Source organism: Nilaparvata lugens, chromosome 2 (genome assembly GCF_014356525.2).
Source record: "Nilaparvata lugens isolate BPH chromosome 2, ASM1435652v1, whole genome shotgun sequence".
Taxonomy (NCBI): Eukaryota; Metazoa; Arthropoda; class Insecta; order Hemiptera; family Delphacidae; genus Nilaparvata; species Nilaparvata lugens.
In genome coordinates, this window is record NC_052505.1 from 19,610,034 (window position 1) to 19,636,497 (window position 26,464).

Genomic DNA, 26,464 nt, shown 5'->3' on the forward strand with positions numbered 1-26,464 from the left:
ACTTATTCTTCAATTTGTCAATCAATGAATCAATAAAGTGCAAACAACGACACAACGAGTTCAGTCATCAGTCATTGGAATTTTTGATTTAGGCTACTTTTGCATTATAATTTTGCGGATTGCTCCTATGTGGATTGGTTCAGTGAAAAATGGATAACAAAGTAAGTCATTGATATCAGTTTGTTTGTTTATAAAAAGATAATTCTTATAATTACATCAGACAAAGTTACGGCTGTGAACACTATAAATATTATGGTAATAGGATATAACTTAATAATTATGCTAACATAGAAGCCTGATATTTTTTTAGTAACTAATGGTAGGCTACTGTAGGCTGAAGGTACAGTAGATTCATATCTATTGAAACTTGAAATTATCTAGGTAGGCCTACCGTACCATATTAATCAGTTCTTTTAATCAATAGTATATTTAGAAGAATATAATGTTTTATTCTTAATATAGGAGCCTATTTAATCAATAAGAACAATTTATAAAATTTATAAAACTTACACGACCAGGATGGATCATTTTGTCAGTAGGACACCAGATGAGTCACCAGTGGTGACCGTGTCCAATCTGTCGTCTCACTTATGCCGAGTGTGTACAAATAGCGTTTTGGGTACAGTACTGTATTAGAAGAATATAATGTTCTATTCTAAATGTAATAGCATATCTATATAATAGAGAAAAACATTGAAGAAGACTTTATAAAACGACCACGATAAATCATTTCGTCAGTGGCTCACTTAACACGTTGCCACCAAGTTTCTATACTGGTTACGCTAACTGGTGGCTTGATGTAATACGAGCTTAAAACATAAGGTTAGACTATATAGTGGGGTCCACGTTATAATGGCAGTATTTGATTAACATTGGTGTTGCTATCCTTGTATGTCATTCGACAACGCAAATAGCACTATCCTTTTCTAGCTCCGCAATATTGTTTTTCAACAATGTAAAAATATAATTAATTGTCAAAATTTTCAATCTCAATCATGAGAATGTATCATTTAATTATTGAAAAATATATTTTCTTGGCGAATAAAATATAGGATAATTTATATTTTCAACAAGAATAAATATTAAAATTTAATGTTTTAATATTACATCAGATATACAGGTAACAGCTATCTTCTATAGAAGACGGTGGCAAGGCAGAGTATCTGCAACGCTGTTCTCCTACCTTTCTCCACTGCCATTATAACTTGGACCTCACTATATCTGCATTGATAAAAGGCTCACTTTTGAACAACTAATTACGACATAGCGACATTACGACAATTAGTTGTTCAAAAGTGATTAACAAGCAGTTCGTAATGGAATCAAACATTGAAGATAAAAGGCTGTTTTTACTTTCCTTGCCCTATTACCATAGGTAAGGAAAGTATTGCTTTCCGAAAAAAATTAAGGTACCCAAATTTCTATACGTTTCAAGGTCCCCTGAGTCCAAAAAAGTGGTTTTTGGGTATTGGTCTGTATATGTGTGTGTATGAGTGTATGTGTGTCTGTGTACACGATATCTCATCTTCCAATTAACGGAATGACTTGAAATTTGGAACTTAAGGTCCTTACACTATAAGGATCCGACACGAACATCTTCGATCAAATGCAATTCAAGATGGCGGCGAAAATGTTGTCAGAAACAGGGTTTTCGCGATTTTCTCGAAAACGTCTCCAACGATTTTGATCAAATTCATACCTAGAAAAGTCATTGATAAGCTCTATCAACTGCCACAAGTCTCATATCTGTAAAAATTTCAGGAGCACTGCACCATCTATGCAAAGTTTGGTTTTAGATTCCCAATTATCAGGCTTCAGATACAATTTAAACAAAAAAAACCGAGTGGAAAAGATTGAGCATAAAAATCTCTACAATTAATGTTCAGTAACATTTTCACCTAAAATTGAAAATAAGCTCGAAATTCGATAAAAAGTTATTATTTCAATTGCAAACTGTTGTCAACTGTTGATTCTATTAAATCATTCACTATGAAGAGATAGCGGACCTCGTGTGTCTCCAGCGTTATTGCCCTGTCACCAGTTGGCTCAGATCTTAGAAAAGTAGACTTGAGATGCGCGGGAACACTAGCGTCAGTTGATGAATTTTCATAACGGCAAGGAAAGTTGTGTGAGTGCACCACACCAGATTTTTTCATATCGATACACTCGCTGTTCCAATGTAATAGTATTTACTATTAGAGATTGTACACCTGGTAACTATGTTGAATAAAATGTAAAGTCCCTAGTCGTCTAGTGCTGTAGCGTTTCGCCCTTGGCCTGTCGGATCCTGTATAACTGAGTAATACTTTGTTAAGTGTTTTGTATGATATTGATATTATGTATGATATTGATATTATGTATGATATTGATATTATGTATGCTATTGATATTATGTATGATATGTGTTGGGTACTAGCAGGTATCACGTGCTCCGCATGGGTCTGATTGAACCTTGACAAACTGAAAACTTGACATACTGACATCTTAAAGAATTTTAAATAGGCCTATAACCATCCTCGGTAAATTAAGAATGGATGTACAAAATTTCAAGTTTATCAGTCCAGTAGTTGAGACGTGATGTGCGTCATTCGTGAATTTCCTATCCCCTACGTGTAGCCTATATCACACCGTAAGTTTCCTTCATCACATCCTAGATTATTTGATAGAGCATCAATTGATTTGTAATATTTATTATTTTCAACTAGCTAAGGCTAGCTTCACACACTTTCGGTTTCATTCGGTTCGGTTCGGTTCTTTACCGAAAACGAATGAGGCTTTCATACATGTCAGGTTTTAATTCGTACGGTTCCAATTAGGTATTTTCTTCTCAAACACAGCTGTGTTTGGATTTTCACAGTTCATGCTGGTATATTTAAATATAACAGCTCGTGTTAAATTGTGATATGTTATTTCTTGAACAACAAAATTTTAAAATTAATTAAAAATTGTGAATTATTTGAATAGTTTCTTTTTGAATATATTAATTTTGGATGTTCAGAGAGATGATTTTTTTGAATTGAAAATTTGCTCTTGTTTTGACACATGGTATATAAACTTCATCTCTTCTCTCCATTGATGAAATCATGTAATATTCGTGGAAAAAAATATAATAAATATTCTCATCAAGTTTTAATTTATATCTTTCATATTTTTATAGCAAACTATTCTTTGAAAAAAAATGTTTCTGTGAACTAAAAGAAATGAATTGACCATATGATTTTGACTTGGAAAATTTTGAAACAGATAATCACGATATATCAGGTTAAAATAAAAAAAAAGCAAGCGTGTGTAAAAGGCTTTGTTTTTTCCTGTTTCCCTAGCAACGAATTCGAATATAATGAAACCTATTCGTGTCGAGGGGGCGTTCGGTGCTATGCGGTTGCTATTCGGTACCGAATTCAAACCGAATCATCGTTTCACACTTATCGGAATTTGCCGAAAACGAAACAAACCGAACCGAAAGTGTGTGAAAGGAGCCTCTCGCTAGCAACGAATTGAATCCTGATGGAATTTATTAGAGTCAAGTGGGCGTTTGGTTCTATGCGGTTTCTATTCGGTACCGAATTCAAACCGAATTACCGCTTCACACTTATCAGAATTTGCCGAAAACGAAACGAACCGAAAGAGTGTGAAACTAGCCTAACCCGGCGAACTTTGTACCGTCAAAAAGTCAATGTATCTCATGTCACACTTGACTTTATTTGGTGAATCATGAAATTTATCTGACAGTCAATATTTTCATTTACATCTCAATACGGACTTCCTATGTGCTTAGTCATGCAGCAACTATTATTCCGACATTGCAACATATTTCATTTCATTTTGTTTATTCATAGACAATAGATACAATGCAGGTAAAAACAACAGACATTCGCCCAAAACTGCTTTAAACCTTAATTTGGAATACACAGTCTAGAGGTTAGCATCTAAAGTTCCGATTGATATTCTCGATCAATTGGTAGTAATATCTATCAGTCAAGTATTGAATTAGAAAAATAGATACCGGTAGGTTAAATCAGTGTTTCGAAGATGAATTTAATGTTTTCATAGTTGTTGATTGTCAATAGATGGTCCAGGAAATATGCGATGTACGATGAATTACACAGAATTCTATATTCTTTCCATCTTCAATTTTAGGATGAATATAAGCTAAGCTAACTTTAAAAAAAATCAATTTAGTCTGTCATTCTTCAGTAATTAATGATTGCAATATCAACAACTCTCATGAGATGAATAATTATTTTCCAGTTTCTCAATGATAGGGGAGTGATAATTATTTGTATAGGTCTTCTAAGGAACAATTATCTACAGCTGGTACCAATCAACTACGGTACTTTAACTTCAACTCCAAACCACCGTTTTAATATCAGTACACAATTGATCACAGGGTGACGTGTTTATCATACAACTGGTAACTTTAGATGCTAAATTATAAGTAGGCTACCCACTTGGCTTAACATTTCAAAAACATATGTCTTTAAAATGGATTAATAAATAATTATTATTAGTCCCCCTATTAAAATTTCTGGTCAGAAACCATCCCCAATATTCCAAAACACAAGATATTCCCAAAGTTTCATGCCGTTCTGTCAAGTAGTTTTCGAGTCTATAGGGAACAAACCAACTAAGAAACACACAAACAGACATTCATTTTTATGTATAGAGATGAAAGACTTTGCATTTTCTTTTTCATGTATTTTTGAATTATTTATATATATTTGGCAGTAAATTTTATTTGATTTGATGTCTTTTTTGCAGACGTTGACAGCTGTTGAGCAGGAGGTCGATAGCAGCCATATTATAGAACAAGAGTGCAGCATTCCAGTTGATGATTATGATAATGATGATGCTGATGATCAACAACGTTTAGGCAATTTTTGCCAAGTATTCGTCAAAGAAGAATTACATGGTGAGTTTTATTCCATTTTTATCAAATAAACTCAAATTTATTCAAAGATGCACACAAAATAAGAACTAAATACACAAAACGTCATAATATATACAAAGTATAAAAAATGCGCCGCGTTCTCCATTGGAAGGGTGACCACTTGAGATAACGCCTCTAAATAATGGATTCATGAGTTGTAAAATCGCTTTCCGGTGATTAGGAACACCTAAAACTCATTATCATCCGCCCCATTACCCACGCACAAGCCTAGAGCTCATGTGGGCATCGCCCTCAGCAAAAAAAAGTAACATGCTTCGTGGGTGTGCCAAAATAGGGAAGGACTTCTAGGATTTTCAGCTGTGGTTAACCATGTACCGTACTAGAAAATTCTTCCATCCTTGAAAGTGTATAAAAGGAATCAGTAAACTTGAAGGAAATTCAGGTATAGACCGTGAGTTATAACATGAACCTAAACCCCTCAAACGGTGAAAGAGTGGCTTGCGTGTTAAGGATTTAGGGGTGGGATTGTCTCTCTCACACATCTTCCCCTCTCACTCTGCATTCATGAGGCCAATGTAGAAAATGTTAGAAGTGAGGTTACCGGCTGTCGAGAACTGATCCAACGCTTCCCCCAACCTAGAAAGGGAGAGTTGCCTCTCATATGGTAGGGAGTCGCAGATTTATAAATCATAGCCAACGTTAGTAGACATCTGTCTACTTTGAATGATAGCCTCTTTGCGAGGATGGGGTGTGTAATTGAATGGATAAAACATACGGCCAGAGGTGTAAACTAGATTTCACTGACTCTAGGATCTAACTTGACAATCATTTTGTAAACAATATCTATCCTTACAATATTACATGGTGCAATAATAGTGGTGAAAATGAATGCGTTCCTAGTCATTGTGAATTTGAATGGAATTAATATCATTAAATTACTTTGTTATAATTATAATATTACATGGTGAAATTAATGATAGTGAGTTCGTAGTTATTGTGAATTAGAATGGATTACAAATAGTTTCAATCTTAATCAATGAATCTATTTGAGTTAATTAATTGTTATAAAATAATTTATTTATTCTATCATTCACAATTATACAACTTACAGGTAAGTACCACTGGCTAACTTACGCCAGTTCCAATTCTTAAGCTGCGTACACATTTACGCTCTTCCAACCCGCACCGAGCACGCTCCTCCCTCGTACCGCCCTCGTTCCTCCATCGAACTACAGTCGCGCCGCCCACGCACCCATCATGAACGTTACGGAAGATGTTAGATCTTCTCGCGTTCCCCGGTCGAACCATTGTTGCTCCCCGGTCGATCATCAATCGCTCTGCTGGAGTGACGTTCGGTTACGGAGCAGAGCGAAAGTCTGTACGCACCTTTATAATTGAAAAGTATAAAGCTAGTACTAGCAATTTATTGTGCAAGAGACCATCCTGTAGTTCAAAATAATTATTTTTTTGTAATAATTGATATGGATTTTCAACTCGAGGGTGTTTGCATACAGAGAGCGGTCAGATGTTCAGTGGTTATATGTTATAGTTTTTACTTTCCTTGCCCTATTACCATAGGTAAGGAAAGTAATGCTTTCCGAAAAAAATTAAGGTACCCCAATTTGTAAATTTCTATACGTTTCGAGGTCCCCTGAGTCCAAAAAAGTGTTTTTTGGGTATTTGTGTGTGTGTGTGTGTGTGTGTGTGTGTGTGTGTGTGTGTGTGTGTGTGTGTGTGTGTGTGTGTGTGTGTGTGTGTGTGCGTCTGTGTACACGATATCTCATCTCCCAATTAACGTAATGACTTGAAATTTGGAACTTAAGGTCCTTCCCCTATAAGGATCCGACACGAACAATTTCGATCAAATGCAATTCAAGATGGCGGCTAAAATGGCGAAAATGTTGTCAAAAACAGGTTTTTTCGCAATTTTCTCGAAAATGGCTCCAACGATTTTGATCAAATTCATTCCTAAAATAGTCATTGTTAAGCTCTATCAACTGCCACAAGTCCCATATCTGTAAAAAATTCAGGAGCTCCGCCCCACCTATGCAAAGTTTGATTTTAGATTCCCAAATATCAGGCTTCAGATACAATTTAAACAAAAAATGTCGAGTGGAAAAGATCCAACATGAGAATCTCTACAATTATTAATGTTCAGTAACATTTTCACCTGAAATTAAAAATAAGCTCGAAATTCGAGAAAAAGTTATTATTTCAATTGCAAACTGTTGGCAACTGTTGATTCTATTAAATCATTCACTATGAAGAGATAGCAGACCTCGTGTGTCTCCAGCGTTACAGTCCTGTCACCAGCTGGCTTAGATCTTTGAATAGTAGACTTGAGATGCGCGGGAACACTAGCGTCAGGTGATAAATTTTCATAACGGCAAGGAAAGTTGTGTGAGTGCGCCACACCAGATTTTTTCCATTTTTTCCAATCCTCTACTCCATTTCTTTCCATTTCTCTACTGTGATCTGACCAGTTTTTTATTTCTTTCTGATCTTACTACTTTTATCTGACCTTGGATGTTTTTCAATGTTTGTAGATGAGGAAAAAGCCGAGGAAGAATGTTCAGGAAACCAGGACTGCAGCTCAGTGGAAAATGAACAAGAGATGCCGACTTCCATCTGCAGCAAAGATGAGCCTTTCATCTGCAAATTCTGTGATTTTACATGTGCCCGTGCAAGTAGTTTCAAAAAACACCTTTCAAAACATACAACCAGAAATTCACACAGTTGCGAGTTTTGTGACTTTATAGGATCGACTGCCTCTCATTTGAAAGTACATATGTTCAAACATATCGGCAAAAAACCTTTAAGTTGCGAGCTCTGTGAGTTTAAAACTTGTAATTCCACTCTTTTGAAAAGACATATGAGATCTCATACTGGCGAAAAACCTTTCAGCTGTGAATTATGTGACTTCAAATGTGCTGTAAAAGGTAGTTTGAAAGTACATATGAGAACTCATACTGGCGAAAAACCTTACAGCTGTGAATTGTGTGACTTTAAATGTACTGAAAAAACTTATTTGACAGCACATATGAGAAGACATACAGGTGAAAAACCTTTTAGCTGCAAACTTTGTGACTATACATCTCGTTATGCAAATTGTTTGAAGATCCATGTAATTAAAAAACATTCAGATAAAAAGCCATTCGCCTGTGAATTGTGTGATTATGCAACGCCTTCTGCAAGTCATTTAAGGGTACATATGAGAATTCATTCTGGTGAAAAACCTTTCAGCTGTGAATTTTGTGGTTATCAATGCAGGCAAGCTGGATGTTTGAAAAAGCATATTATCACAATACACAACGGCGAAAAACCTTTCAGCTGTGAACTTTGTGGTTATAAATGTGGTTGGTTAAGTAGTTTGAAAAGACATATTAGAACGCATACAGGCGAAAAACCTTATAGCTGTGAATTTTGTGGCTTCAAGGGGTCTCAATCAAGAGATTTGAAATCTCATATGAAAAAAATCCATTCAAGAGAAACCTCGTCTATGTCAACTTCTAAATAATGTAGGAGTGTAGCCTTTTATTCTTAAAACCCAGTGTTATTCCACCTGATTGATTGATTTTCTATCAAAAATTATATTTTATATGATTAGTTTGTTATGCTAAAGAGATGCAATTAGAAATATATTATTATGGACAAGTAAGTTCATTGTAGCTTCAACACAGGACAAGGACTTTGCTTCTAAGCAGGCCCAAGAACAAGCAGATCTGCCCAGAACGTTTCGATTTTCCCCCATTGGTTTCTTTTTCATTTCATTGTTTCTGAACAATGGTTGGCTAAATAAATCGTATTTGAAAAATATTCAACGTTACTGTTTCAGAATATGGTAATAATGAAAATGTAATTCACACAAATGCGTTTACAAAATGTATTAGAAAATCTCTCATTAGTGATAAGTATATCGTAACTGTGAATATATTTATAAAATCTTTAATGACAAATCAAATGTTCAAACTTTGAATATTCATTTATTGACGAGTAATTGTTATTTAATATTTTAAATGTCGCTTTCAATAAATGAGTCACATGCTGGTAGTTGAGTCTCATCGTTTATTCCTATTCAAAACTGGATAACAATTTATTTTCTTGAAAAAAAAATTTTTTTTGAAAAAGTTCTCCAGGTCTAATGAAGAAATTTGACTTTTTCTCTGGTTATGTTTGTTAAGCTCTTAATGGGGATTTGTGCATCCTGTAGAATAAATATTGTTATATCCGGGTCCCGTTGCATGAGAAAACACAAGCTAATATCCTAGTAATTTCCTGTTTTTATAATCAAATGACTAATAATATTATAAGTTTGTATTTATTCATGCAATAGGCCCCTGGTATGGCACTGTGCAAGTACATACCTAATGTAGATAGATGCTTAAAAATTGGCTCCTAAACCAAATTACACACGGAGGTTAAAAGCAGCCAACATAACTAGTTTATCACCTTTTCATTCTGTAGCTTAGAATATTTAGCTGCCTTATATGTCCAGAGTGCGAGGAAAATTGAAACTGTATTGAAATTTGTAGTACTTATTTGAGAATTGCAACTAGATTTTAATTAAGACATGCAATTGTGAGAACGCATTTCATGATTTGGTATGTGGGAAGGTAAAGCACTTCATATTATTTATTTATTGAGAATACATTACATGAAAAAAGTACAACTCGAAGAGGTTGACAGCTAAACGCCAAAACAAACCTCATTTACACAAAAAGTATGACTCAAATGATTTAGAAATAATATCAAGAACTCAAAATTAAAAAGCAAAACAAAACTAGATGAAGAAAACAGAAAATAGTTGCTTAGAGAAAAAACTGTTTTATAAATAAGAACTTGATATTGAAAATTAAGATAAACTTGATTAAGAAAACAGAGAAAGTTGCTTAAAAGAATATAAGATAGTTAGAAAAAAGTTGATTATAAATAATAAGAACTACATTTTAAAAATTGAAAAAACTTATTGAAGAAAACGAAAAATTTGATAAAAAAAAGAACGGGGGAAAATGAGAGGAAGAATATATTGAAGGTCTGCAAAATAATGTGACAGTTAAAATTGAAGAGCTTGCATAGATTTAAAACAAAATTTGCGTAAATTATCACCAAATGGGTCAAGAATTGGGTTTAAACTATTGTAGAAGCGCAATGTTCGTTGAAGGAAACAATTTGTATGTTGCACTGCTCTAGATCTTTCTATTGCAAATAACATGTTTAAACGTGGTCTGTTTAATGGGACGAAGAAATAAATTAAATAATTGAACAAAGTTAGAACATCTATCTGAGTATTAAGAATTTTATGGAGCACAATTAGTGATAAATAGTCACGTCTTTTACCCAAAGACATTATTTGAAAAGTGCTTCTCAGATCACGCATGGACTGATCATATGGACAATAAATATAATGTTTTTTTTTTTTACTTTCCTTGCCCTATTACCATAGGTAAGGAAAGAATTGCTTCCCGAAAAAAATTAAGGTACCCCAATTTCTAAATTTCTATACGTTTCAAGGTCCCCTGAGTCCAAAAAAGTGGTTTTTGGGTATTGGTCTGTGTGTGTGTAGGTGCGTCTGTGTACACGATATCTCATTTCCCAATTAACGGAATGACTTGAAATTTGGAACATAAGGTCCTTTCACTATATGGATCCGACACGAACAATTTCGATCAAATGCAATTCAAGATGGCGGCTGAAATGGCGAAAATGTTGTCAAAAACAGGTTTTTTCGCAATTTTCTCGAAAATGGCTCCAACGATTTTGATCAAATTCATACCTAAAATATTCATTGATGAGCTCTATCAACTGCCACAAGTCCCATACCTGTAAAAATTTCAGGAGCTCCGCCCCATCAATGCAAAGTTCGATTTTAGATTACCAATTACCAGGCTTCAGATACAATTTAAACGAAAAAAATCAAGTGGAGTAGATTGAGCATGAAAATCTCTATAATTAATGTTCAGTAACATTTTCATCTAAAATTGAAAATAGACTCTAAATTCGAGAAAAAGTGATTATTCAATTGCAAATTATTGTTGATTCTATTAAATCATTCACTATGAAGAGATAGCAGACCTCATGTGTGTCTCCAGCGTTATTGCCCTGTCACCAGCTGGCTCAAATCTTTGAATAGTAGACTTGAGATGCGCGGGAACACTAGCGTCAGGTGATAAATTTTCATAACGGCAAGGAAAGTTGTGTAAGTGCGCCACACCAGATTTTTTCAATTTCTTTCCAATCCTCTACTCCATTTCTTTTTATTTCTCTACTGTGATCTGACCAGTTTCTTATTTCTTTCTGATATCACTACTTTGATCTGACCTTGGATGTTTTTCAATGTTTGCAGTTGAGGAGAAAGCCGAGGAAGAATGTTCAGGAGACCAGGAGTGCAGCACAGTAGAAACTGAACAAGAGATGCCGCCTTCCATCTGCAACAAAGATGAGCTTTTCATCTGCAAATTCTGTGATTTTGCATGTGCCCGTGCAAGTAGTTTCAAAAGACACCTTTCAAAACATACAACCAGAAATTCACACAGTTGCAAGTTTTGTGACTTTATAGGATTGACTGCCTCTCATTTGAAAGTACATATGTTCACTCATTTCGGCAAAAAACCTCTCACCTGTGAGTTCTGTGAGTATAAAACTTCTAACTCCGCTCATTTGAAATTACATAAGAGATCTCATTCTGGCGAAAAACCTTTCAGCTGTGAATTGTGTGACTTCAAATGTGCTATAAAAAGTGGTTTGAAAGTACATATGAGAACCCATTCTGGCGAAAAACCATTCAGCTGTGAACTTTGTGACTTTAAATGTACACAACAAATTAATTTGAAAACACATATGAGAACACATTCAGGTGAAAAACCTTTCAGCTGCAAACTTTGTGACTATAGATCTCGTAATGCAAGTTGTTTGAAGATCCATGTGATTACACATTCAGATAAAAAGCCATTCGCCTGTGAATTGTGTGATTATGCAACGCCTTCTGCAAGTCATTTAAGGGTACATATGAGAATTCATTCTGGTGAAAAACCTTTCAGCTGTGAATTTTGTGGTTATCAATGCAGCCAAGCTAGATGCTTAAAAATTGCACCTAAACCAAATTCACACGGAGGCTAAAAGCAGCCAACATAACTAGTTTATCACCTTTTTATTCTGTAGCTTAGAATATTTAGCTGCCTTATATGTCCAGAGTACGAGGAAAATTGAAACTATATTGAAATTTGTAGTACTTATTTGAGAATTGCAACTAGATTTTAATTATGTCATGCAATTGTGAGGAAGCATTTCATGGCATCAATGTCCAAAACATGTTGTGATTAAATAATTTTAAAAAGGGTACTGAGATTTTTATTTTTCTTTCTATTTTTATTACAAGTAGCCCTATACAGAAAAGAGATAAAAAAGCATTTCATGATTTGGTATGTAGGAAGAAAAAGCACTTCATATTATTGCCAATATTTAGTGTGAAAAACTATTATAAAACAAGCAATTCTATTAAGTTTTAAAATCTAAATTTCTAGGATTTGAATATAAATAAGAGAAAACTGAAGACTTTCCAAAAATTATAAGACAACGTCGGAACATCATCTACCAACATATTTCTCTATTTTTTATGAAATGAACATAATAGGTTTCTTGAATTAATTTTGTAGAATTTCTCCATAATTAAAAAATGTGGATGTGACAAAAATAAAACCACGTTTTTCCAATAATATATTTTGCATGAGTATAAGTACATAAATTGAATTGAATTTTCCATAAAATGAGTTAGTTCTCTAATAGGTGGTTGCTGTAAGAGAGCTTTGAAGCATGAATTTGCTAAAAATATAAGTTATGTTTCTTCTCAAAATCTAAACTTGGTAATACTTTTTGAAAGTGGGACAGTGCAGGTAGTTTATAGCTTATGATGTTTTCAATGCATAGCTATAATTTCCCTGAAAGATGTAGGCCTAATGCTACTATAATATCATGACATGCAAGTTAGATCGATAAGCATTAGCCCAAGCTTTATTCTACTGTATGTTGAAGCCAAGCGCCATTCTCTATCCCTGAATCCAGGGGTGTCACCATGGAGATAACTGGGTCTAGATCCTGTAACCTGCCAAGCATTTCCGAATCAGTTGAGCTACAATACAATTCTAGTAAAAAGAGTTTCTGACTGAATTCCAACTAAAATTCACCTTTCTCTCTCGGAGACGTCAAATTCTTATAGCCTAATAAGGTAAGAAAACAGCAAATACATTCAAAATAGTGATTCTTCAAAACAAAATATATTTATATATATATGAACTATGCAGTAATAAAATCTGGATTTACTGAAAGATAAAATATTTGTTTACTGGAAAATAATGATTCAGTTTTACACTTAGAAATGGCATGAGTGCTCGAAACTAGTTGTGTTTATATAAAAAAGAGGGTACTAGAAATTCTTTATGATTAAATATAGCCTTTATGATTAGGATTTTGCAATAATTTGATACTTTGTGGTGGGTAGCTTGCTTGGAAGCTTGGCTCTATTATGAATATCTAATTGAATGGAATAATATTTATAATAGACTCACTGGAAAATGTTGGCTATTTTAAAATACTGGAACAGAAATGATACAATTGCGATTTTTTTCATATCGAGTAAATAGTAAAAAATTATCAGTGGGAAAAATCGGTAAAAAGTAAGTTTATCTACAAGAAATGGATATTGCAATAAAATCACAACTAGTTACTGAGTACTACCATAGAGAAACAATAGCATAAGTTTCCCTATTTTACAGCTATCTTATATTATCTTACGATATTTTTCCCCTATGGTACTACATTTACTATATAAACAGTAACTGCACTGAGTAGCAATAACTTTTCTCTAATTTTGTTCATTTCAACATTATTTTCGTCGCCTTATAATAATCGTGATTCATTTTTGATCAAGACATACAATAGCTAGGTATAAGCTTAATGAGGAATAGCATTGACAAAATTTAGTTTCAATATACGATGAAACAATGAATCTAAAATTATTCAAAACAAACATGATTTACAAGAGAATAATTCAACTTCTTAATGAGAATTGAATTAATTCTACAAATAAACGTTGAGTTGAGCTATTTTTTTAAATTTTCCCTCATTTTTACTTTCCTTGTCCTATTACCATAGGTAAGGAAAGTATTGCTTTCCGAAAAAAATTAAGGTACCCCAATTTCTAAATTTCTATACGTTTCAAGATCCCCTGAGTCCAAAAAACTGGTTTTTGGGTATTGGTCTGTATGTGTGTGTGTGTATGAGTGTATGTGCGTCTGTGTACACGATATCTCATCTCCCAAATTGGGAACTTGAAATTTGGAACTTAAGGTCCTTTCACTATAAGGATCCGACACGAACAATTTCGATCAAATGCAATTCAAGATGGCGGCTAAAATGGCGAAAATGTTGTCAAAAACAGGGTTTTTCGTGATTTTATCGAAAACGGCTCCAACGATTTTGATTAAATTTATACCTTAAATAGTCATTGATAAGCTCTATCAACTGCCACAAGTTCCATTTATGTAAAAATTCCAGGAGCTCCGCTCCATCTATGCAAAGTTTGATTTTAGATTCTCAATTATCAGGCTTCAGATACAATTTAAACAAAAAATTTGGAGTGGAAAAGATTCAGCATGAGAATCTCTACAACTAATGTTTAGTAACATTTTCACCTAAAATTGAAAATAAGCTCGAAATTCGACAAAATGTGATTATCCAATTGCAAACTGTTGGCAACTGTTGATTCTATTAAATGATTCACTATGAAGAGATAGCACACCTCGTGTGCCTTCAGCGTTATTGTCTTGTCACCAGCTGGCTCAAATCTTTGAATAGTAGACTTGAGATGCGCGGGAACACTAGCGTCAGGTGATCAATTTTCATAACGGCAAGGAATGTTGTGTGAGTGCGCCACACCAGATTTTTGATCAAGACATACAATAGCTAGGTATAAGCTTAAAATGAGGAATAGCATTGACAAAATTTAGTTTCAATATACGATGGAACAATTCATGAATCTAAAATTATTCAAAACAAACAAAATCCTGATTTACAAGAGAATAATTCAACTTCTTAATGAGAATTGAATTACGTAATTCCACAAATAAATGTTGAGTTAAGCTATTGTACCTATTTTAATTTTCCTACAATCTTTTTGTAGTGAGAGTGGTCTTACTTCCTGTGCCTGAAATCCTACTAAAATATTACCTATCAAATTGAATTCACCCGATTTATTATCTTTCTCTTATTAAGGTTAGGCTACACTTGACTACTTATATGACTTGTAATGTCTTATATGACTTGGTGGAGCATCCATTCTATAGCCTGAGTGAATTTCTTGATAGTGAGATGACATTTTGAAACTTTCTTATGACATGTTTTATAAACCCTTGACACAGCCTATCCAGCAGCGCTGGTCAATGGCTTGGAATAAAACTAAAACTAAAACTTGACCGTATTGTATGAAGGCACCTTACTGTATTTATAATGCATTGAAAAGTAATTTATATTTCAGTTATTAATCTTTCTCTTATTAAGGTTACACTTGACTACTTATATGAGTTAACCTTATTGTATGAAGGCACCTTACTGCATTTATAATAAATTGAAAAGTGATTTATATTTCAGTTTGTAGCAAATATGTTTTCCATTATAACAGTAGATAGAAGTTATTAATATGTTTCCCCTAGCTATTACTGTAACGTACAGAAATAATATGTTATAAATCATTATTTTTCAGGGTTCTCATTGAGTTATAAAATTATAATGAAGGGAAAATCTCCAAAATAAATGGATGACTGAAATTATATTTTAGAAAATCACATTCAATTCCATAACTGCACCAATATGTAGGTATTTGAACAATGGTTGAGCAATTGAACACATTTGAAACACATGTCAAGCTCAAAATTGCGTCCTCAAATGAGATATACATGAACAATCTCGTCACAAAAGACCTCAACGACAAAAAAGTGACAAAATTCAATTTCGATGACAACAGACAATATCCCAAAGTTATCAAGAGAACGAATGGGCGATCAGAAGTTGAATCTCTTTTGAAGTATTCTATTGAATTGGAGAAGGAGAGGAAACCTTCATCCATTGACTTCACATCAAAAGTTGAAAAGAGAGATACTATATTGAAGAATACTATGGATTCAAAGGATTTCATCCAGGAGGCGTCAGATTGTGGCATCAAGATTTCTCATGAACATGAGTGCGATGAACTTTTGAGTGATTGCGGTTTTCTTGATGACGACCATGAAGACAACTTTATCACAAGTGAGTAGCTTACAGAAAAATGTTTTCCAAATTAAGTGATACCTAGTTATTTCATTGTTACTGTTTAGACTATCTTGAATAGAGAATGTCTATCTTTTATATTGCCCATAAAGGAAGGACTTGAACAATTTATTTCAATTGAAATAATCCTATACTATTAAACGAGCAACTTCTGTTTATATGTTCAGATGTTTGGATGTTCAGATGTTTATATGTTTGTATTTCACCGGATCTCGAAAACGGCTCTAACGATTCTCATGAAATTCAGAACATAGTAGGTTTATAATATAAAGATTCGATTGCACTAGGTCTCATCCCTTGGAAAACTCGCTGAAGGACATTAAAAGGATAATTATTATTCATCCTCGGAAAAACAGCTGATAATAATTATTTCGTCGTCTGTTGGTGATGGAAGGGAGTGAGCGAGTTCATGTGTGTGGGACTGTGTCAAAATTATGACTCAGCTGTTGAACTTTTGTAATCATTCAATCAGGTGTGTCTTAGTGCCGGTTGCAAAAAAGCCGGGTTATTCTCAATCCTGATGAATTCCAGTAGATCCATCTTTTTGAAATGGTCTCTGATTTGGTTCACGTGAAGTTAATCAATATTAAAATTTAACCGCCTTTTGGGCCTTTGTGAGGGAAATTTTCGCATTCCTCTTGGAATTAATCTCAATTTACTGTGATATGATAGAACATTTCTGTATGAATATTATTATAATTTCTTCTTTCGTAATACATTTTTATGCTTTTTTACTCCAGAGCGAAGCTCGGTCCCCGATATTTTATTATAAACTGAGTTAACACCGTCTCTTATTTTCATTCAAGTTTATTTATAAAATACACCACAGTAAGTATTGTATAAATTATTATTGTAAGCACTTGACAAAGTTACTGTTAAGGTGTGATCACATTGAATGCGTATATGTGTAAGTGCACGTCATATAATGCATGAGCCGAAAAACAAAATTTGAAAAGTGCCATATTGTAACACACGTTGTGACTTGCATGTAGCTGCTCACACTGAACGCAACCAGTAAGTTCAAGTCGTGTTCAGTGTGAGTGTTCCTATTGCTCTTCCCAGATTTTCTTTTTGCTCTTTTCTCTTTGCTTTATTTCTATTTTCTATTGCTCTTCCCAGATTTTCTTTTTGCTCTTTTCTCTTTGCTCTATTTCTATTTTCTATTGCTCTTTCCAGATTTTGTTTCTCATCTGCACGCTTGATCATGCAAAACTAATCAATCAATCATTTATTTTCAAAACATACACGAATACGTCAAAACTAAAACTAAATTAAAGCTAAAGAGAAAAAGTGACAATTCAAAATTAATTTTTTATACAGTAAACTCGCTTATATTGTAGCATGCTAACTCTATCAAATATCCTCTTAACAATCCCTTGAACTATCACGTTCATGCCTTTTGCAACCTGGTAGACAACCAATAAATTATATTCCCATGTACGTTGGACTTTGTTTATATTTTTCCTTATTGTGTTTTTTATTGCAAAATTATTTTTATTTATTTATTCATAATTCACAATCAACTTAAGAGCAAAGAAACATACTACAGTCCAAAACTTCTTTTCATCCCAATTTCATAAGAAAAATTGTACAAATAAAGGTTATGTGCGACTAATCTTTTCAATTCTTCACTAACTTTTTGTGTTGTAATTATGTATACCAGGCTTGCACTTGCACATATACGCATTCAATGTGACACACGCTTTACTTACTCCTCATACATAAAGGATTTCAAGTCACATTTTATCCCATGCTTCAAGTATTATTTCTATATGATAATGCATGTGTAATGATAGTGAATTCTAAAAAATAATAGTAATCTATTCCTAATTGTTGACAGTCAACCCTTCGGGATCTGTACTGGTTTCTTCACCAAATCCATACAACAAACTTGACAAGATCACTGAGGCGAATCTGGAGTTGACCAGGAATTTACCCATCAAGAGCTCCACCACCAGAGTTACATTCAATGACAACATCATCCTACTTGAGACGTCTGAAGGTCAGATTGACAGCCAACATACACTTTCACCTATTAAATCTTTTTGTTAGCTTTGTTTTTCGTAGAAAAATTGTTTACATGTTTTGAAATTTATGCCATTATAAAGTAAATCAAGATAAAATACACCACTCTACTTGATAATGGCAGTCGAAACGTGTCGTAAGAAAACAATTTAAAAAAACGGGTAGGCTACTTAGATTTTTACTTCTTTCTACATTCACCAAACATATTCTGCTGATTTTCAAATTATTTTTTATGTAAAAAAATGCAAGATCAAAAGCAAACAACCTTACAAAATAAGTACAGTATATCACAAATTTCATAATAGAAAAGATTATACTAAGGGTGTAGGCTAATACTACCTACTTTTGGTACCTGCGTGTTATAACTGATAATAATTTCCTCTACTATTGTAACCACTTATACAGTAAATGATACAGTTAGTCACTAAAAATAATAGCTTACGTACTGCACTACTGGTAGAATAGAATAAAGTTTATTCATTTAAAGTATACACAATATACAATAATTGGAAACGTCAACCATAACTACTTAAATTAAGATCTAAACAAATAATCATGTCAGTTTCTATGCTATATAATACAAATATTGCATTCAAGTCTAATGGCAAATACATATTTAGAAATGATTGTTAAAATATTAAAATACTCAGTTAGTGAATAAAGAGGATTTTCCGTTTGAAGCTTTTTCCCTTAGAACGCATTTATAATTTAACTTGTGCGCCAGTAAGTTCTATTATGATGAATAATCATTATTATTATTATGTTTGTTCATTATTATGATTAAGGATAATCTGATAATTTCGAATTAGTTGAGACTAAGGGCCGTTTGCACAGTGACAGTTTAAACCAAATTTCATTTTAAACTGGATTAAATCCGTATCAAGTCTCGTTTGTTTTAATGTGTTACATTTTGAGTTTAAGCCACCAGCTGATTAAATTCAGTTTAAGCTTTGACTGTGCAAACGGCCCTTAGACAGCAAAGAAGTCATGAGAATCAGAATAGTATTGTTGATACAACTAAATATTACTTTTAAATATTATTGTCCCACAAATCTGCAACTTCTCGGCAGTGACTCTTACTACATTTGGCCGCCAGTAGGTTGTCAGAGAGCAACCACTGGTGGACAATTGCTGAAATATAGGGGTAGTTTAAATCGGCATTAAATTTAATGGCGTAATGTTTCATCAATAATTATGAAATTTGTAATTTATTTTAAAAGAAATACATATTTATAATTGAGCAATTTTTATTAAGAGAGTTCAGAGAACTTTCAAGAGAAGTAGTAATTACTTCCACTTAGTAGTATGCTATCTTATAGATTTACACTAGAAAATCCATTCAATCTTGGAAGATTTTAGATCCCTTTTAATGCGCATGAATATTTTCAATTTATCATAAATTTTAGAGATAACTAATGTTAATATAAATAAAGATAGAAATATAAGTACCCTTTTAAAATTGTTTGAAAGGGTACTGTGATTTCTATTTTCATTTATATTCAAGAGTAGTCCTAAAGAAGAAAAGACAACTAATGTTATATAAAATACTTGGGCCCGGTCGCCCAAGCCTGTTAAATGTTAATCATGATTAAATTCCACGAGAACCAATCAGAGAAGGTTTTTCTGAGAAGGCTTCTCTGATTAGTTATCGTGGCATTTAATTGGGATTAAAAGTTAACAGACTTTTGTGCAACCGGGTGGCTGGAGTTCAAATATGATAGCCATTTTGTTCTATCGTGAATAGATCGTCTTGTCTTTCAATGCAGTTAATCAAACCTTTTATTCTCATCATTAATACGAGTTTGTTCCATAGAGGGTGGACATATTATATGTAATACCATGAAATCCAAGATACATCATCCTTAATAATAATAATAATAATAATAATGGAAGAGACTTTGCCAATATTTCACTTTATTTCGATAAAAATTATTATTTTATTGTAAATTTTTATTGAAATTAAGTGGAATATTGACAAAATCCCAAGTCTCTTCAATTATTATGGTAAAGTCCCAGAACATCAATATTCACTCTACAAATTTTATCCAAGATTCCAAAGTTATAGATTGGTTGAGTACTTAAACATTTATTAGAGATCTTAAACAGTAACACGTTTCTCAGTTCACCATTCACTGGGAAATGTGATAGGTTTTTCATATTCTTATTGCAGAGAATTCTTAATCTTTTCAGATTCAGAATCGGATGATGAAGATGACAATTATGATGACTCGGATGGGGATGAATCAACCACATCAGTTGACTCCAAGTTAGTGACCACTTCAAACGATTATGCCAACGAATATCCAGAGGACAATTTAAAAATTGGAGATAAATCCGACGAGCCTGTCAACTGTATCAGCTCTTTTGTAGATGGATCCTCAATTGAGTCAGTTGACGGAATTTTGGATAATAATTCAAATTCGAATAAAAGTGTTCTTCTAGTTAAAGTCCCCAACTCTTCCAGTGAAAATGAGAAAAAAAGTGCGGACATTTCATCAGAGTCGGAAAATGAGGATGTTTGTGTCGGTCACATACAACAAAAAGGATCTCCATCAATCATAAACGATTTTTCCGGTATAGAAAACATGAAAAAAGATTATTCGCTCATGAACAAACAGGTGGAGAGTCCTGATAATGAATTGACAACGAAATCAAAGGATATAGCTTCATTAGAAAAAAACTCGTTTGTAATTGCCGAGAAAATGAGTGTTGAAGGTGTAAGTCAGCAAGAATTCAATTCGCATTTTGATGAGGACTATTTGAAAATATCTGAAACACAGGCAGGGATTACAATTAAGATAACATGTCCAGATGGTACAGATTTTTCAAAAGCTGATGATATTATTTGTAAAAGTGATGAAGGATATGAAGAGATGACAAATAATCACAATACTACTTCATTACCACCTTCTAATGATAGCAAGAAGGGTTCGGAAAATGTTCGTGTGGAGACTAAGAAAAAATTAGACTCTTCCATGTCTGATGTGAAATTGAGAGATTCTGAAAATAAAACTAATCGACCTGCTACTTTCTCAACAAGAGTGCGTCGAAGAAGTGTAGTACACAGAAAAAGTATTACTGAAAATGATAAGAATACACAACAGGATGGAAGAAAGAGGGATGTAGTGAAGAACGGTAATGCGAATAGTATGAACGACAGTGAACTACTCGCAGAGAAAATTTTTATTTCACTGTGCCACAATAGCAAAAGCAATGACTCTGAGAAAAATGAGCATGAATCAAGTCCGAATAGGGTTTTGAAACAAAGGAACGGATCACTAAGGAAAAGTGCAGTGTTGAAGCTGCATTCAAAATCTGCGGATCAGCAGAGAAAAACGTCAAATGTGGACGTATGTTTCTGCAAGCAAGCGGATAAGGAGAGGCCCAAGAGCTCGGTGGATCGGAGGAAGTCGTCGGAGTGGGCCGTCGACAGTCGGCCTGTGACGGCGCCAGTGGTAGGGGTTGGAGCGGGGGTGCAGCGGAGGGGGTGTGGTTGCGCGGTCTGGGCCCAAGGCCGTCTCCCCGACTACAACGGACTCCATTCTGAATACGGGCTGTCAGCAGAACAACTGCAGCAACGCAAAAGGTACTCACACTCTGAAAGGTACTTGAGCTACTCTGGGCCAAGCCACATGAAGCGTTTTCCAGGCGTTTTGCACTGACAGCGGACGAGTCGGCAGGACAGGAAGCTCTCTGATTGGCTGATTATCAGCTGATTCCCGAACGCCAACCCAATCCTGTCCCTGCCCTTCCGCGAAAGCAACAAAATTTTATAGGACACACTAGGCTACAGTTTTGTTGCAGGAATGATTGGTGGTTTTAAAAATATCTATTGATGAAACTCTATACTCATAATTCTCTTTCTATACTAATAATTATAGTATCTCTATTATGGTGAGTTTACAGCAAAATTATAAAAAGAAAAGTTTTAGTAGCCTATCATGCAAATCACGATAATTTGTCTCTTTTAGAGCCGTTTGCAAAGTGCCAGTTTAAACTAAATTTCATTTTAAACTGGATTAAATCCGTATCAAGTCTAGTTTGTTATAATGTGTTTCATTCTGAGTTTAAGCCACCAGCTGATTAAATCGAGTTTAAGCTTTGACGGAGCAAACGGCCCTTAATGTCTTAAATTATGGAGAGAATTTTCAGATAGGCCACAATAATGCGGACTAGATACTTGAACGATTGTCATTATTATACCATCCTCAATAAACCCAATATGACATCATTATTAATACATCAATTGATTTGCTAGAAGCTAACATGACCTGAAAGTTTCAAAAATATCCGATAACGGTCCTTATAAACTCTCTTAAAGTTGAAGTAATATTATTATCTTCATTAGACTTCTCAGAGAGCACCTATATTACCTAAAGGTGCGTACAGATTTACGCGCCGCGAACATGAGCAATTCACTTTTAATCAGCTGATGCCAAGCTTTTTATATCTGTATCTTACCGTTTCTGTAAAAATACAGATATAGTCAGCTGATGAAAAGTGAATTGCTCATGTTCGCGGCGCGTATATCTGTACGCACCTTTAGAAAGCTGTGCTGTTTTTCGTTCGTAATGTGATTTTAGGAGTAAGAAATCCCAAGTTTTATGGCAATTAATAGATTAGTTTTTCATGAATTGTGATCAGTGAGTGAGTCAGTTCAGAATTAACTTGAGCTAAAGATTTGTCACATTATGGAACTGAACCGATCGCATACAATTAACCCAGTAGATCTATATATCAATGAATCTAGTTGAAAATTAACTCTCACTTTGATTGAAAATTGGTGTAATTACTGTTGCAGGTCATATAGAATATTATCAAAGAACACTGAAATACGTCTGCCGCCTGTGCAAAAACGCCTGAAAAACGCTTCATGTGGCTTGGCACTTACTACTCTCGATGCAAAGCATTGGCATTCAGACAAATTATTATTGTTACTTCCAAGCGACAACATATTTATTCATAATTTACAAAAATAAAACTCATTGAAATGATTGGAAGAAAAAAAATGCAAACTTTGATCTATCTCTCTACCAATTTATAACATCTTGTTTTTAAGTTAACTTTATAGTCAAACAGAGAGCAGCAGTAATATTGTCTCACAACTTACAACCATGTTGGGTTTAAACTTTGCCATAACAACCATTTCACTGATCTCATATTATTCTAAGTTCCAAAGCAAAATCTTCATTCTCAATTGTGATTAATATAAGAACTGTTCCCAAACAAGTTGGTATCACATGATCATTACATTTTTTACTATTCATATATTCGTTTGAAGAGAGTGCCGTATTGTAGCTAGTCTCATCAAGTATTGTTTTGGAGAATATTAATATTAATTTTGTTGTAGGGAGAAAATTGAACGGAATAAAGCAAGAAAGCAAATGAAAGAGGAAAAACGCGCTGAAGAAGAGAAAAAACGTAAAGAGAATGAAGAAAGATTTTCTGCGTGGCTGGAAAAGAAAAGAGAGCAGGAAAAAATGAAAATGATACAAACACAACTTTACTATTATCAGCCAAACCGTTTAAATTTGAAGAACTTATGTGCACCTACAGCTCATCTGTGAGTTGTGTTTTTTGAAGTAGGTTTATACTACTTGAAAACAAAAATATATGAATATTGTTTTAGTGCTTCATTAGATGCAGTATTTAATGTAAGATAATAATTGAGTTGATGACTGTGTTATTCATAGTGCGTGCGTACGGTAGTTCATATCTAAACACTATCTGTAGAATTAGTTATACAGATTGAGTCAGTTATATGAGTTTATGTATGGGAACCCTTCAATAAGTTGGATACTGTTTGTTACTGTAGCTGATTGAAGTTTTTATTACTTTACAAATAATTTCTTTAAAAATTAAAAACTTCAATCAGTCGCCATTTTGGATACAAGTATCATAGAACATTTTTATTGATGTCATTTTTCTTGTTTTGGAAAGGCCTTGAAGATGATGTACCACTCAATGGGTGTATGCATTTAAAATATTTGAGTTACAATTCCTCACTTCTTAAAAAACTAAAACTTCAATCAGCCGCCATTTTAGATACAAGTATCATAAAACATTTTTTATTGATGTCATCTTTCTTGTTTTAGAAAGGACTTTAAGTTGATGTACCAAACAATGGGTGTTTGCATTTAAAATATTTGAGTTACAACCCCTAAGTCACCCCCTTATGAGGGGTTGAAATTCAGTTGTACGTCAAAAGGTAGAGTATTCGACCAATAACTTATCCTGAAAGTTTACAGTATTTTAACTACAACAGTCTTCCACTTATTGAAGGGTTTCCATACATATGACTCACTCTGTATAATATTATTATATTATAACAAAGGGCACTTTTCCGTCTTTTTATTCATCTCTATCACAAATTCAAAAACCATGTTTGAAAAATAAAGTAGCTCTGACGCAGTCATATTAATTTTCATTGAATGAATCAAAACTGGTTGCATACCTATAATTTTCTAAAATAGAAAATATATGTAGGTAATAAATTTTAGTGAAATATCCTCTCAATTTTATCTTTCCAATAAAATCATTTTTAATACATTGCTTAAAATACTTCTTTCTAGTTACTGTACTTACTGATTATAATATTACTATTTTTTGTGTTCTTGACTGAGTTCTCCTATTTCAGGATAAACATTGGAGCTTACCGAAAAAAGCAGAGCAGAAAATTTGGCTGTAAAAAATTCTCGGTGGACAAGTTTTTGACAAACATTTCACCACAAGAAAAGAGAACTTATCGAATCTACTTGGGTCTTACACCTGATTAGTTTAGCTTTTATTATACACAGGTTAAAAAGGTCGGTTATCCCAATAGTGCTATATACTGTGTGATAGACTATAGTGAGGTCCACTTTATAATGACAGTGTTTGATTAGCAATGGTATTGCTATCCTTGTCTATCATTCAACAATGCGGATAGCGCTATTCTCGCTTTGCTTTGTTGCCAGATCGTCTTTGAACAATGTAGAATTGATCAATTATTTAAAAAAACATCTTAATTATGGAAAATCATTATAAAATTAATGAAAAATATAATTTTTGCTCAATAAAATATAATTGATTATATAATGAACATTTGATATTAAATCAACAAACCTGTATTAGCTACTGTCTATAGAAGGCATTGACAAGACAGAGGATCGGCAACGTTTTTCTCCTGTCTTTCTCCACTGCCATTATAACGTGGACCTCACTATAGTCTGTATTGAGATTGGTTTTGTAGCTGATTTGTTATATTATAGACATGCCTTTGCCTTACGCTAGTCGTTTATCACCTCCATCCATAATCTGCATTTAATAGTATTTACAAAAGCCTAGTATTAAGATCAGGTAGAACAAGATTATCCTTTGTCTACTGTTTTCTAATAATTGTATTCTGTGTGTGATTAAATTTGGGTATTGTTTTAAAATAGAAAAATGTTAAAAAATGTTTTTATTTTTATGTAATGTAAACCAAATCGAGTCGTCCCATCCAAAGTAACAGGCTATATTTTCACACCTTACTCTCAATACTGTAACAATCCCATGATTGATTATACTGCCATATATTAGATAAATGATCAATCAAAATGCTTATCATAGCCAAAGTTTATAATAGGTACAGTACCTTATTAAACTAGAAGGTAGCGAATAAAAACACTTATAATTGCTCCAAACTTATACTTGAATTTCTCTTAAAAAATACTGTTATATACCATTCATTTTTTTGAAGTTTTTTCAGTTGCGGGTAAAAAAATGATTAAATGATGAGTTAGGGTAGGCTATATCACTACTGTTGAAATAATATTATACTTTTTTATAATGCAAAAGTTTGATGCCCAGAGTCAAAATTCTCTTGAGTTTGATGCTCTTGTGTGGCTGACAAATGTCCAACAGGAGTGGCTCGCGATTGTCCTGCCATCCACAATGCAATGTGAGCAGAAGATGAGCGTCTTATCAGAATCATTGGTAGCGAACAACTCGCCTTCACTCGTCTCATCTCAAAAATCAAAGCAAAAAGGCAAGCGAAGGTGCGCAGTGTGGCATCTTCGACCATATACAAAATAAAATAGAATATTGTAGTGGCATGACATTAATAAAATCAATTAAAGATAGAGGAATACCATTTATTAACAAGGTTTGAGTTTTTACATTTTTAAAACTAAAAAATAAAATGGCCCACACATGAATGAGACAACAAAATGTCTATTTCAAAATCATCAATTAATTAATGCAAGATAAAACATA

General features: G+C 33.6%; 2 protein-coding genes across 7 annotated transcripts; both read left to right on the plus strand.

The window, feature by feature from the left end:
- Positions 1-19: 19 nt before the first annotated feature.
- On the plus strand, positions 20-11,683 carry LOC111060010 (gastrula zinc finger protein XlCGF8.2DB). Of its 3 annotated transcripts, XM_039420747.1 has the most exons (4): positions 33-161; positions 4,759-4,909; positions 7,435-7,571; positions 11,232-11,683. In XM_039420747.1, the coding sequence occupies exons 1-4, from the start codon at positions 150-152 to the stop codon at positions 11,283-11,285; spliced, it is 354 nt and encodes a 117-aa protein (XP_039276681.1). In that variant the 5' UTR covers positions 33-149; the 3' UTR covers positions 11,286-11,683. The 3 variants fall into 3 exon arrangements, with proteins under 3 accessions (XP_039276678.1, XP_039276681.1, XP_039276680.1); XM_039420744.1 differs by lacking the exon at positions 11,232-11,683 and having other exon boundaries at positions 20-161; positions 7,435-8,938; XM_039420746.1 differs by lacking the exon at positions 11,232-11,683 and having other exon boundaries at positions 148-255; positions 7,435-8,938.
- A 278-nt stretch (positions 11,684-11,961) lies between these two features.
- LOC111051528 (myb-like protein O) lies at positions 11,962-25,690 on the plus strand. 4 transcript variants are annotated; one of them, XM_039420740.1, is made up of 6 exons: positions 11,962-13,109; positions 15,642-16,183; positions 18,045-18,206; positions 20,420-21,815; positions 23,580-23,792; positions 24,867-25,690. In XM_039420740.1, exons 2-6 carry the CDS (start codon positions 15,766-15,768, stop codon positions 25,003-25,005), a joined length of 2,328 nt encoding a protein of 775 aa, XP_039276674.1. In that variant the 5' UTR covers positions 11,962-13,109; positions 15,642-15,765; the 3' UTR covers positions 25,006-25,690. The 4 variants fall into 4 exon arrangements, with proteins under 4 accessions (XP_039276674.1, XP_039276676.1, XP_039276677.1 ...); XM_039420742.1 differs by having other exon boundaries at positions 23,580-23,811; positions 24,867-24,966; XM_039420743.1 differs by lacking the exon at positions 23,580-23,792 and having other exon boundaries at positions 24,867-25,190.
- The last annotated feature ends 774 nt before the right edge of the window (positions 25,691-26,464 follow it).